The 13,891-nt window shown below is 39.4% G+C and overlaps 3 protein-coding genes across 3 annotated transcripts, besides 39 other annotated features; all 3 read right to left on the bottom strand.

The window, feature by feature from the left end:
* Positions 1-13,891: part of a sequence feature (sequence corresponds to BAC RPCI93-28P18) that runs on past both edges of the window.
* Positions 1,002-2,909, bottom strand: Tb927.6.1760 (KU80 protein; the record flags this gene model as incomplete). Its single annotated transcript, XM_840204.1, has 1 exon — positions 1,002-2,909. One exon carries the CDS (start codon positions 2,907-2,909, stop codon positions 1,002-1,004), a length of 1,908 nt encoding a protein of 635 aa, XP_845297.1.
* Positions 3,310-3,340: a microsatellite.
* On the bottom strand, positions 3,632-5,518 carry Tb927.6.1770 (kinesin, putative; the record flags this gene model as incomplete). The annotated part of the gene is made up of 1 exon (XM_840205.1): positions 3,632-5,518. One exon carries the CDS (start codon positions 5,516-5,518, stop codon positions 3,632-3,634), a length of 1,887 nt encoding a protein of 628 aa, XP_845298.1.
* Positions 5,902-5,930: a microsatellite.
* Positions 6,128-6,151: a sequence feature (AT_rich).
* Positions 6,424-6,446: a sequence feature (AT_rich).
* Positions 6,545-6,624: a sequence feature (GA-rich).
* Positions 6,749-6,785: a sequence feature (AT_rich).
* Positions 7,390-7,450: a microsatellite.
* Tb927.6.1780 (mitogen-activated protein kinase, putative) lies at positions 7,497-8,732 on the bottom strand (the record flags this gene model as incomplete). The annotated part of the gene is made up of 1 exon (XM_840206.1): positions 7,497-8,732. The coding sequence occupies one exon, from the start codon at positions 8,730-8,732 to the stop codon at positions 7,497-7,499; it is 1,236 nt and encodes a 411-aa protein (XP_845299.1).
* Positions 8,775-8,820: a microsatellite.
* Positions 8,822-8,849: a sequence feature (AT_rich).
* Positions 9,358-9,379: a microsatellite.
* Positions 9,429-9,453: a microsatellite.
* Positions 9,596-9,631: a sequence feature (AT_rich).
* Positions 9,655-9,686: a sequence feature (AT_rich).
* Positions 9,853-9,885: a microsatellite.
* Positions 10,201-10,224: a sequence feature (AT_rich).
* Positions 10,315-10,365: a microsatellite.
* Positions 10,499-10,524: a sequence feature (AT_rich).
* Positions 10,547-10,665: a microsatellite.
* Positions 10,673-10,698: a sequence feature (AT_rich).
* Positions 10,833-10,994: a sequence feature (A-rich).
* Positions 11,101-11,158: a sequence feature (T-rich).
* Positions 11,189-11,233: a sequence feature (AT_rich).
* Positions 11,275-11,297: a microsatellite.
* Positions 11,402-11,500: a sequence feature (A-rich).
* Positions 11,512-11,543: a microsatellite.
* Positions 11,580-11,611: a microsatellite.
* Positions 11,975-12,011: a microsatellite.
* Positions 12,275-12,308: a microsatellite.
* Positions 12,449-12,507: a microsatellite.
* Positions 12,591-12,611: a microsatellite.
* Positions 12,659-12,685: a sequence feature (AT_rich).
* Positions 12,837-12,914: a microsatellite.
* Positions 12,938-13,002: a microsatellite.
* Positions 13,131-13,175: a sequence feature (T-rich).
* Positions 13,416-13,438: a sequence feature (AT_rich).
* Positions 13,506-13,531: a microsatellite.
* Positions 13,614-13,653: a microsatellite.
* Positions 13,682-13,732: a repeat region.

Below are 13,891 nucleotides of genomic sequence, written 5' to 3' on the forward strand. Positions count from 1 at the left end.
AAAACAATATTAATTCACCAAACTAGTGAAAAAGAAAGAAGGTACGAGGAAGGTAGGCTGTAGATACAATCTTTGTGGGGCACTTTTTCAACCAATCAATCAACCACTGGCGGAAGCAAAAAAAAAAACAAAAAGGAGTTGTGCATATACGTGTATTGGTACTTCTTGTGTTCGTGTTGTTGTTTTTTTTTTTGCGACACCGGTTGGATGAGGCGCACATAATCACGCTGTCACACTCCACAACTTCGCGCAGAATTAATGAAGAAAGTTATGGAGGTACGCTTCTTCTCCCCTCTTCCCTTCTCAGTACACACACGCAGAGAAACGCACAGCGCGTGTTTCATGAGACTTTGGATAAAATAATACAGAAGGTAAAAGAAAAGAAAGAAAACAGTAAGGAGCCACTACCACCCGACATCAAATTCAACATATTCGAAAACACGGCAACGACTCAAAGCGTTAAAAAGATATATATATATATGAGATGTGGCGAACAGAGGAGTAGAGAAGGAAAGATAACCAAAGAAAATCATAAACACAAACGGGCGCACAGGGCAGTGCAGAGAGATATGCGGCCTACAATCACAGCCACCATCTTTCTCACTCACACGTGCCCCTTTTCGCTTCGTCTGTGTTTTCGCGCAGCTTCACCTTTTATTGTTATTATTTTTTTTTCTTTTTTCATTCGTGCTCTCAAGATCCATCACTCTTGACTTTGGTGGAAATAACTCGGCACGTCACGTGCATCTTAAATGTCGCATGTAAGAGGAGGGGGGGGGGAAACGAAAGCAAAAAAGAAAATTTATGAATGAGCAACAAACCCACTCTTTTATCATGATACAAGAATAGTAACGATATATTTATATGTGACTTTGTTTCTCAAGAGAGTGCCGTTCTCTCGTTCTCTTGTCTTGTCTTGTTTTATCTTTGCTTTATTTATTTATTTATTCCCATTAAGAAAATATCTAGAGAGCACTGCTGTTAAACTCACTGTCCACGCATTACGACGAGCCGCTCCCCAGAGGGTGTGCGACAGGATGAAACATAGTTCTCTTGTCTTGTATGAAACTACTAACCGCATCATGTGGTGGATTAGCACAAACAGGCCGGCATGTAACGGAGGATCCGCTTCCCAAGTGACACTGCAGAGTAGAAGGAGCCGCAGGTGATGCCACTTCCGTATTTTCAACTGTTTCAGATACCGGCGGTTGCCCAGCTGGAGTGCGCTCCCATAGGACTTTGCGTTCTGGAGAATGACTGGTCGTCCTCGGTACATACGCGAAAACGCGACAACACGTTTCAAGCTTCTCACGGGTACGAGAAACAAGTTGCTCGACTTTGCATCCTGGCGAGGCGAACCCTGCGGAAATTCCCCTCAGTTGTGGGAGAAGTGCGAGTTTTATATCGGAATCCTCATGGGCGCTGAGAGGGTTTTCCGCCGTTCGGGAACACCAGCGGTTCACCATAGCGCGCTGCGTGGCGTAGTATTGCTGCACGAAGGGATTAAGCACTCTATGTGGATGAAGCACCTCTTCACCTACCGTCATCTCCTCTACAATTGATGAAACAAGCTCCTGTTCTCTCTGCGCATCGGCCTCCGGAATGTCGCATTCCATTTCCATCTCTTGTAGAGTGGGAAAGCGCAGACAGCGGATCTCTTCCATGAAAGGTAATCTGGACATGAAAAGTACATCTTCGTCACCTGTCGTTAACGGCACGCAGAGGAACATGTTGGGGTTTCCATCAGTCGATCGGACATAACGCACCACCAAGGCTGAATCTTGAGCTGCCAGTGCCTTTACAATGCTTCGGAACGCCCTCGTCCCAACGGGGTCATCATCTAGCGGTGCTATCATGTACGATGTATCGACCACCAGCACATGAACAGGAACCTGGTTTTGTGGAATGCAAGCAACAGCATCAATACCCCGTGACCCGCGTATCTTTGTAGCTTCAGAGAGGCGATTGCTGCTGGAGGCTGTCGGTTTGTTTACGGGAGTCTCCAGACACGTTTGCTGACTGTCCTCTTCCCCGCCTTCTAATCGGAGAGTTTCTTCGTCAAACAGCTGCGAGTGAGCTGCCTTTCTACTCCCTGGCACTCGTTCAGTCGGTGCTGGTGTCCGATTTGCTGGTACATGCATTCGTCTCACTTTACCGAGCACGTTCGTAGCTAAGCGCACTTCACCGATTGTGAATACCGTCTTTTGTGCAAGGCTGCGTACTTTTCGGCACACCAACTGCGCAGCGCTCACCAGGGCATCACGTAATGTTATTACTCGACTGTCGTTACCCAAAGCCTTACACAAGGTGTACAGTACAGTTTCATTATCAACCTTCACACGGTTACTAGTGAGTGATGGGGCTGATGCACCGGGAAGCAGGGAACCTTCACCTGTCACTTGGGAGAAATCAATCCCCACAACAATAAGTGTCACCCCCCGCGCTCGCAGAGCGTTCAGCACATCGCGGAAGACGCTCTTCCTGACCACCTCAGCATGCGCATCCGTTAAGAGATACAAAACCTCCCTGAATTGCTTTCTTCGTTTCTTCAAGTTAAACACCTCTACACATAGAGTAAGAGTTTCAATGAAATTTGCACTGGATCCCACACCCTGTTGCTCCTCCCGGTCACGCAGGATTCGGTGCAGTATTGTGATGAACTCAACAGATGGTGGAGCCGGCAAACATGGGGCGGAAAGCTGAGCTGCGCTCCCACAAGTACTAACACTCGTTGATGTGCCCCCGCTGTAGCTTCTGCAACCACCAGCCACAACTAAAGCGACCTCATCATATGAAGAAGGGCACATGGTCTTCAGTACGGAAAGGCGACAGAACTCCACGGCCTGCGCAAGTGAAGAAATCGAGCAGTTTACGTCTAGGGCGAAAATAGTTGAGGTACGGAAAGCCATATTGGAAGGTTTACCGTTATATAATCTTTTCGTTCTTACACACACACACTTTCTTTTTTTCTTGGTAGTTTTATTATACTTTCTTTCAGTCCCCTACGCGAGCAGCAATCAGCGGTTCCCTGTGGTGTAAACTGTTGTGTACCTTTCCAGATTGATACCAGATGTCACCGTGTAAAGGTAATAATAAATGAGCACAAGCAAGCAAACAGAGGAAGAAGAAGGAAGAAAGCGTGAAAAATTGTTTGAAGAGATAAAAACGCTTTTTTTCTTTTAAAATGTGCAGGTGTATTTTCAGAAAGAGCAGCGGATTACTTTAAAGATTGGACGAAACCCGTCACCGGATCAAAACATATCGTAGATTGCTCATCTATCCGACATAAATATGTAAATAATTAAACAAATACATATACGAATATATATATATATATATAACGCAATGAAAAGAGTGTTGAGGGGTTGGAAGTCGGAATATTTACTGGCATATTGAAGCGCTGCTGGCTGGCAGAAGACGTAAAAGCGAATCGAAGAAAAGGCACGAAGGATGAGAAAAAGAGAAGTGTGTATTGTGGGGGTAGAAACATTTCAAGTTTATCCTTACGCTCCACGCACACATTTTTATGATTCTTATTGCTTCTTCACAAAACCCCCACTATACGTACGAAACGAGAGAGAAGGTAAAAGAAAAAAGGGGGAAACGGGCGCCATTAAAACTTCTCTCAACATTACGCTTTCAGTTTCTCAAGATGGTTAGCGAGAGACGTCTTCTCTGCATGTAACAACCGAATGGCCTTACTAGCCATCATTTGATATACAATTAACTCCACTCGCTCCTCATTAAGCACACGCAGCTGCCGGTTCGCCTTGTCAAGTTGCTCCTGCAGATACGCATCGCCTACATTGATTGACTGCGACAAGCCACTGGAAGGGGTCCCCCTTCTCGGTGAATCCAACGACAATGGAAGGGCATCCTCACATGCTGCACTGGGCTGGAAACTGATATAATCGGTGCCCTTCAGCTTCGCGTTATCAATAGAAAGTTCAGTCACGCGCTGCGTTAGTTCTTTGTTCTCCATTATATGTTTCAGCGATTCCGCACGGAGTTTCTGCGCCAAGACGTTCACCTTGTTCTTCTCTAGAGCAAGAAATTGTGCAAGTTCCACACGCTCCTTATCAGTGCGCTTCAAGTCGGCATCAAGCTTCTCTATAGCACGCCTCATTTTCATTGTCAAAGATCGCCAGTCATTAGCATCATCACCGCCCATCGCAACTGCTGCTGCTGCTGCACCAGACGCAGTGGAAGTGCCACTAACAGGTCCGGTACCGCCCAGCTGCGAACTCTCGCGCCGTAACATATCGTTCTCAGATGTGAGAATCTTGATCCGTTCCTCAAGTACACGAATACGATCCTCGTAAGCTGTCCGCTCTTCCGACAAGGCGGTCTCCAGCGTCCTGTCATTCTTTGAGTCGAGATCGGCAAGCAATTGGTAATAGAGAGCTTTGTAGTCCAGAATCTCATGTCGCTTGGCATCCTGTTTAATCTGAATTGCCCTCTGACCAAACATAATAGCGCCCAAAGTCTCCTCAGTAGAATCATCGCAGGGGCTACAGTTTACAACAATGGACGTGTTGCCGTTACCAAGCAAAGAGTATTGCAAAATACGAGTGAGTTTCGACTCGCGGAACGGGGCGTGCTGAGACCCACTTTCAGTCAACGCCGCAACAACCTTCCCCAGCACGAGCAGACTCCCGTTAATATGCGTTGCCTCATCCAGCGTTTTTCCTTCAGCATTGGTTCGGCTGGCACGCTCGCTTCCCGCTAAGTCACAAACGACGAGACGACCTTGTAGTGCTATTACTGGTTCATTGTTAGCCTTAGCACTGCTCAGATCCACCGTCTTCACCTTAGCAGACCGTGTGAGGTTGAAATTAAACACGGTGTGGGAACGGGAGCTGGTATTGTTCATTTTGGTGCTGGTCATCTCCTTACGGTCCATTCCCTCATAAAAGTACTTGAGACAATCTTCATAGCTTTCCACTTTCCTTTCGATCGACGCGCCAGACGCCTCCGTAACTAGCACCACATCACCGCGACCCTCAGGGCCAAGTTGAATTCGTACACGCCCTCCTTGGGGATCTAACAGATCCGTCAGCATTTCATTATACAATTGAACATAACTTACGGTGCAAGAGTAGTCGTATTCCGTATCAGCCTGGAAACGATCCCATATATCACGAAGACTCTGCTGTAGCACACCAGGTTTCTCTGGGTCATTATTACTGATGGTAAATGTTTTACCGGAACCTGTTTGACCGTAGACAAAAAGCACGCCATGCTGACCATCAAATGCAGCATCCACAGCCCCACGTGCAACCTCATTGTAAATCGTCTGTTGTGTGCATTCCGGATCGAAGACACGATTAAAAAGAAACGACTTTGTTCCTTTGCGCGCAGAACCTCCTCTTGTTATTGTAACGCGCTGCGGGTCAGAAGGATCACACACAAGATTATTGAAAGTTCCTCCCTTTAACTCACGCGGGACGGGCGGCCTCACTCGAAGAAAAACCGAAATGTTCTTCGGAGCTGCCTTGCCGCTGAGTGGTTTTGCCATAATGGTGATATCCTGTTGCCTTTTCTATCTCCTTCCCCCCCCTCAATTCTTATGCACAATATACCGAGCAACTGAACGACTAAATGGATCCCAGTTTTTCTTCTTTAAAGCGGAGGAAAGTCAACTCCCTTCCTGTATGATCCACCCTAGCAATTGAATTCTCACAAATTTTAAAGCTGAAGAAAAGCAACGACGTATATATGTATATTGACCTGTGTTTGTGCTTACGTAAATGCCTAAAAACAGATCAAGGCGCCACCTGTAACTCACCTAATACTGTTTGGTCTCCGATACTTTTCTGTCTTGTTTTTTTTTCCCCACTGCTGATGTTGCTCTATCTTACCTTCTGTATTTCTACCGACAGTACACACGGCAATATTTCGATATATGTATGTATATATGTATATATGTACTCGCCTGTGTTTGTACCTATTCGTATATTCCGTTTAACTCCCTTTGCTTTGCCTTTTTTTTCTTTTCTTCTACACTTTGCTTCCCCCTTTTCTTTACTCTATTTCAATTAACCTTTGCGTACAACTTTTGCTTGTCCACCACCTTTGGTTTGGTACACTACAAATATATGTATACAAATATACGAAGTAGCGCTTGATATATATTTATATATTTATATATGTGTTTAATGAGCAGCTAGTTTATAACGACGGTATTTACACGTGATGCAATTCGTATTCGTTTCTCCTCGCGCCTTTCCTTTCCTTTTTTTTCTCCCCCCTTCCCCCCACCCCGCAGGAAAGAAAAATTTCTCCCTTTACGAGTTATATATGTGTTTGTATTTGTATTATTTTCCCTGTTTTACTTTGTTCAATTTCGGCTTAGTGGAAGGGAGCGCCTTACGTTAGACGCTGTACCCCAGTAATAAAATAAAACAAAGAAAAACAAGTGCGAATATTAAATAATAATAATAATAGTAGTAGTAGTAAACTTAAAGGGGGAAAAGAAAAAAAGAGACAATGCTGAACGCTTAACCTTTGAAAGGATACGAAGCACCAAAAATGTAACAATACGAGAGAGAGAGAGGGAGGGAGAGAAAGAAAGAAAGAAAAACAAAAAAAAAAAATAAATAAGGAAAGGAAGGAAGGAAGGAACATGGAGTGAAGTGCAGGTAACATTTAAAGGCGTACGAGAAAACAGAAAGATAACAACAAAGTAACGATAGAAGCGACAATATTAAACATCTCTACAAACATGTGGATGCGTACGTTTACACTCTTATATATTATATATTATATATCATATATAATATAAACACCTCGACAGACACAGTTGCAGCAACACCACATCCCGCCAATGAAAACTTTATTTTTATTTTTTTCAGTGAAGAGAGGAATGAAAAAAAAGAAAGGGAAAGAGCCTGCCCCAAAAAAAAAAAAAGTACAAAAGCATCACAAGCATAATACGACAAAAACAAAAACACGTGAACACAAGCTTTTAGAACAACCTCTTAATGTTATTCATAAAGGTGAGGAAAAGAAAAGGTTGCCGTACACAAGTGAAAAAGTGAACCACATAAGTATTTTGCATGTGTGATGATATTTTTAAAAACCTACGCAAGCATCTATAAAAATTTTCACAAGAAAAATAAAAAAAGAAAAAAAAAAGGCACCTTTGCAACTGCATTACTTCACGACAGTTTGGCACTCAAAATGTGTATGGACAGGAGTAAGAAGAAAGGAAAGGTAAAACAAGCGACGCGTAATAAGTTCTCCATCTAAAATAACGATTTGATAACAGAAGAAAAAAAAAATGAAAATCACGTTAGACAAAAATACATGTAGCAAAACACCACCACTACCACCATCATCAACAGCGTCAACAGTACAAGGCCAAACAACATAACAACAACAACAACAACACACACACACACACACACACACACACACACACACACACACGCACACAAACATACATACATGTATAGATATGCGTATGAACACATGTACATGCATTTACCGCAGCATTACCGTCTCGAAGCACTGAAATCTGCAATCTCTGCTTTCATCACTGCCCGAAGCACAGGTTCAGTGAACTCAGCACTATCGAAATTCCAGTGAAATCGATTGCTTGGCTGTATCTCTAAACCCTCATCCTCACATTTCTTCCGTATATCTCGCAACCAAGGGTGCGTCACAGCCTCCGCCGCCGTCATGCGTTCCTTTGGGTTGTACAACAACAACTTGAGGAGAAAATCTTTAAATAACGCATACTCCTTTTCAGCAGCCGCGGCAATATCCGCTTCGGAAGCAGCACTACCGCCATCCTTCGCATTACCATGAGTTGTTGTACCTTCCATTTCATAATCATCCTCCGTTCCGTAACTAAATGCAGTTAAGTACGCCTGTTTCAGTGTTGGATGAACGCCCTCCAGTCCTAATGGTTTCCTCTTGGGTAATGAACGCAAATAAGCCAACGCTTCAGGTGAGCGTATGTGCTGCAAGTCCTGCTCAACTTGTGGCAAACCCAACGCATCCACTAAAAGGTTTAGTTGGTGGATGTAATCCCGACCTGGAAAAAGAGGACACCGCAATACAATTTCCGCTACAAGACATGCTACGCCCCACATGTCTACCGCTCCATCACAGTCATCACCAACCAAAAGCAGTTCAGGCGGCCGGTACCACCGCGTAACGACGTACGATGTCACATTTACACCGACACCTCGCGCCAGCCCGAAGTCGCACACCTTCACAACACAATCCGAGTCTGTCAATATATTCGCTGGTTTCAAATCACGGTGAATAATGTCCGCGCTGTGCATGTACTGTAGCGCACACAACAGCTGATACGTCAAATATTGACAATGAATACTCATCAATTGTACGTTAGGGGATTTAACCACCGTTTGCAAATCCGATGACATGAGCTCTGTTACCACATAAACATCAGAAAAGTCCTCACTCACTGGGCGAAAGACATCCCTCATCGAAATGATATTCGGATGTTTCAGGAATCTCAAAAGCTTCACCTCACGCAGCGTACGTTTGCCATCCACAACATCCGCAAACACGTTGCCAATTTTCTTAATAGCAACCTTATCGCCCGTTTCCGTGTCAATGGCACTACATACAATTCCATATGCACCGCGGCCAACGACATTATTCACTTCATAACGCCGTGGTACCTCCACCTTCCACTGGGTATTAAAAGTGTACGTCACTCGACCGTCTGCATCGGGACTGGACACATGCGTCAACATTCCCTCAACCTAATGGATTATTTATTTTAACAACGTTACACTACACACAAACACACAAACACACACAAACACAACACAGATACACACAGAAATAAATAAATAAAAATATATATATTTGTGTAATTATGTGTGCAGCAATAAATTCCAACTCGCTACTGTGAGCCAAATAAAAACGAGTGCTGACAGTACTACTGAAGCCTCCTTAACGCTCAATTCCACCTCTTTGGGGCTGCCTTTTTTTTTTTTAAATCACGCGGCTAAGCCAAAAAAAAAAGGAAAAAAGGGATGCGGGAAACAAAAGAAATTGCAAGAAAAAAAAAACACTGACCCTTTTCCTTTTTTTTTTGAACCTGCCGCTGACGTTCCTGATATCTTCTTGTTTATCACTCGCTAAATCGCTCACCTTCTGTTTGCGGAGATGTGCGGATGATTATGTTTTCGTTTATTAATTGTACCTCCCTATTCGATATGTTTTCTTTAATTAATTTTTTTCCTCCCCTTTCCCTTACCTAAATGTATTCACCAAAGAAATTTTCAAAAGAAAAAAATAATAAAAGGAACAACAACAAAAACAACAAAATGGAGTGAAGGAAACATTCAGTACATTTTATCAATCTTTTTGATCATATATATATATATATATATATTATTTATTTATTTTTTTGAATTTCTCACACGATCCCAAGAAACAATCCAACACATACACACACACACACACACAGAGAGAGGATTGCGAATGGAGAAATAAACATGAAAGCAAACTAAAACCCACCCTTTTAAAATTAATCAAATATATCAGGCATCTTAACATGTTTCATACGCTTTTGTCACACATGTCACTGAAACACAAGTGTCTGCATATGAATTTATTTTTCTATTTTATTTATTTTTATTTTTTTGGAAGAGGGAGGAAAATGGGATCTTTTATTTTTTTTTTTTATTATTTAATTAAAAGCCTGTAAATGGAGATGTGAAAGACACATAAGTGTTAATAGCATTGAGAGTACAAACAAGAAATACAACAAAAACCCTCATGCGTAGATGTTTATTTACCTAAACGTACGTACATATGCATATGTGTAAGCATTCATAATTATGTTACTGCTCTCCAGCTTTTTTTAAAAAAAACAAAACAAAACAAAACAAAACAAAATGCATATACAACAGCAGAAACGAATCATTTTAAATTCCTTTCGACACATCATTCATTCATTTATCCTTGACGACTACAGTCACAACAAAACAATATCAAATTCAACATCATCAAAATGTTTCGTTAGCACTTCCCCGTCTTCCTCCAGTCCTTTTCCTTCTTCTTTTTTACATACCTTCATATTTTAAAATAAATGAACCTTTACTCTTCTTCTTTGTTTTTTTTCTTTGTCCCCCCCCCCTATTCCTACATTAAATGCTCATATCGAAACTGTTTCAAATCCTTTTTAATACTGCCACGTGTTTATGTCGATACTTTTTAAAAAAAATTTAAAAAATTCTTCAAATGGAATTATTTGGTACCGCTTCTCTTTTTGCCTCGCTTCATTGACTCATAAGAATGTAAATGTCTAAACATACTAAATATTGTATACATATATAAATAAATAAATAAATAAATATATATATATATATATAAATATTCTGTGTGTCTGTTCGGTGTCTATATTAAATGCTATGGGTGAAAGAAAGCAAGAAAAAGATAGAGGAAAGAGAAGAGAACAGAATACATTATCCTCGTAGCGAAAGAATTTTTAGAAAAAAAAAACAACATCAAAAAAAAATAAATAAATATAATTAAGTAAATAGAGCAAACACATAGCATATATATATATATATATATATATATATATATATATGTACGTGTGTGTAGATAATTATTTATATCATATTTATAGATGTAAATACGAGTATGCATATGCGCATATATATATATATATATTTGTTTCTTTTTTATTTTAATATTTATTTATTTGTGTGTATCTGTGTTGTGTGTTGGTGGAAGGAGGGGAGGGGAAAAATGCGGCCTAAAGAAGAAACAGCAGGGATTTTGTATTTAACAGTTATACGCACCCGCATGGAATTTGGTGTCAATTTCAATAATGAGACAGAGAAGAAGGAAAGAAAAATAAGGAAGGGGTGAAAATAAAAAAAAGAAAAAAAAGAAAAGAAGGGAAAGAGACAAGGCGGAGTGGAACGAGAGGAAGAAAAAAAAAGGAGGAAAAAAAAGCAACAAACTATTATTTGAGAAACAGAAAAAAAAAAAAGAGAGTCGAAGCAGTCAACTTTTAAAAACCTCAGTCCCGCCGCCACCATTTACCCATTTACTTCACTCTCCTTTACCGCCAAATCTACACACTTTCCCTCTTGCAGGGAATTTATGTTTTGTTTTCGTTTATCCTTTTCTTCTTTCTTTTTTTTTCTTCTTGTTTTTTCCCCCGTTATATAATTAGCAATAACAAAAGTAATAATTTTTTTTAATTTTTACTTGTTATTACTTTTTATTTTTTGTTTACTTTCCTTCCCTGCTTCCCTTAGCACACAAGCATCCATATATATATATATATATATATAAACAAAAAAACAAAAAAACAAAATACATACGCACGCAAACATATACAAAAATGTTGGTACGTACACATATACAACTCACACCATCCGTTATTTTAGGCGGAGTCAAACAAAACAAAACAAAAATAGTAGCAACTGTGACAATAACAAAACGAAAAAAAAAAACAACAACAGGAAGCGAAACCTGAGACACGAATAGAGACAGAGTAGCAAAGGCAATAACAATAACAATAACAACAATAATAATAAAAGGCTGTAATAACGCCAACACTGACAAAAATCATAATATATATATATATATATATATATAGATGTATGCATTGTATATTAGTAAAGATTGTTGTGGAAGCAGCAACTATAGTAAAAAAAAAAAGAAAAGCGTACACACGAAACGCAAAGTAATTGCTGTTGCCCTAATAATAATAAGTAATAGTAACAATATTGGAAGTTATGGGAAAGAGCAAGCGAGCGAGTAAAGGGACGGAGAGGTGCGAGTTTTGTAAACACACACACAAAAAAAATTAAAACAAAGAAGAGAAAATCAGACGGCAAAAATAACTGGATCTTCAGCGATGCACATGATTTGACATTGGTATAGCGATGTCTCCACTTAGTTCAGTTTACGTTTGCAAGCTTACATCTCTTTCTCTCTCTCTCTTCCTCTTTTTTTAAAAAAAAAAATTATCGTCATTATTATTATTATTATTTTTTTTATTACTGGACGTGACACAACTATTCTTTTTGTTTTCTCCCCATCCTCTCTTTCTATCTTTTACCAAATTGAACCATCACATGCCCCATTTATATTTTTCACTTTCTTTCACTTCTTATTTACTCACTACCGTTACGTAATGGAAAAGTCTCTGCCGATGGATTTGCACCAAAAGTGATTAAATTCAAAGAGGAAGAGAGAAAAATAAGAATAAAAAGTGAAATAAAATGAAAGAGGCTTATAAAACTAAATAAATACATATTTATTCATATATAAGTAAAAATATAAATAAATAAATAAATGATATTCTTTCTATTTTTCAAGTTTAAATAGAACCCTCTCCCTTCTTCTCCCCATCTCATGTCTTCTCTTCGCTGCATCTCATCCCGCACTTCACACACACAACATATACAAACACACATATAAATACATGAAAATACCAATATATAAATATATAAATATATAGATATATATAGATATATATAGATATATTTATATATACACGAATTTATATAAACCCCAACCCATTCTCCAACTTTCTCCCCTCTTTTAACTACTGCCACCACTGTTCTCATATGCCTCTATATTTTATTTTATTTTATTTTTTAGTTGCTGTTTTCGCTTCTTGTGAAGAAAAGAAAACACATGAAACATAAATAAATAAAAATAAAATAAAAAAGAAGTTTGTTGCCGCTTGATCTCTTTCTCTCTCTCTCTCCCCTCCCCTTCCGCTCCACCGCGCGTTTACGCGTGAGCAAAACATGTGCACTTGTCCATTTGCCTCTACGCATTGCTAAACAAAACAAAGCATTTAAATTGCAAAATAAAACACAAAAAACAAAACACACACACACACACACACAAACACAAACACACAAACAAACAAACAAACAAACAAACAAACAGACGCACAATTGTACCTACAAATCATCAACACCAACAGAAATAGTAACAACACTGACACCGACAACAACAACAACAACAACAACAACAACAGGGATGATCATAACGGTAAAGAAACATAAACCAGAAAGAAAACAAAACAAAAAGGAAGAAGGGGACAAACAACAAATGTGTGAGCCTTGAACATGTTACTCTCTTCCTTATTCACGGGTGGTACAATGTCTTGTTTCTCTTTTTTTTTCTTTTTTATTTGCGATTTTTTTTTTAAAAATAAATTTCATTTTATTTACGTGCGATGCTGAGGTTGCCGCTTGCTGCCATCTGCTTAAGTTGCGGTTTAATTATTTTTCCATACTCTCAGTATCCCTCAAACACACACAATCACACAAATACAGATGATTGTCCTTTTTCCTCTTTTAATTTCCCAAATAAATTACTCTATACAATACATAAATACAAATAAAAATAATATGAATGTTTGAACTTTTCTTTAATTTTGTCTTTTGTAATAAAAATATATATATTTTTTCACCCCCTCCCCCTCTGCTTTATTTCTTGTCCACTTGATCTCTGTTTATGCATTACTGTTATCAATATTATTTATTCATTTACTTATTTATTTTTCTTGCTTGTAAGTAGTATTTGACATTGCTATCACTTACTTACTACATCTATTTGCTCTTTTACTCTTTTACCTTTCACTCTTTCTTTTCTTTCTTTTCTTTTCTTTTCTTTGCTTTGCTTATAATTTATTTGTTTTGTTTTAGTGCCCTCCTCTCTCTCTCTCTCTCTCCTTTTTTTAATTTTTTTCTCTTTTTTTTTCGGTCATTAACTTCTTCCTTTTCTTTTGCCTTAGCATTTTTTTCCCTCCCGCTTTATTATTAGATATATTACATTTATCTCTTGACTTTCATCCATTTGCTCACTTCACCCACTTGTTTATTTTCTCTCCCTTTCTTTTGTTGGTTTTGTTGGTTCCCAT

The sequence above is a fragment of the Trypanosoma brucei genome, chromosome 6, assembly GCF_000002445.2.
Source record: "Trypanosoma brucei brucei TREU927 chromosome 6, complete sequence".
Taxonomy (NCBI): Eukaryota; Euglenozoa; class Kinetoplastea; order Trypanosomatida; family Trypanosomatidae; genus Trypanosoma; species Trypanosoma brucei.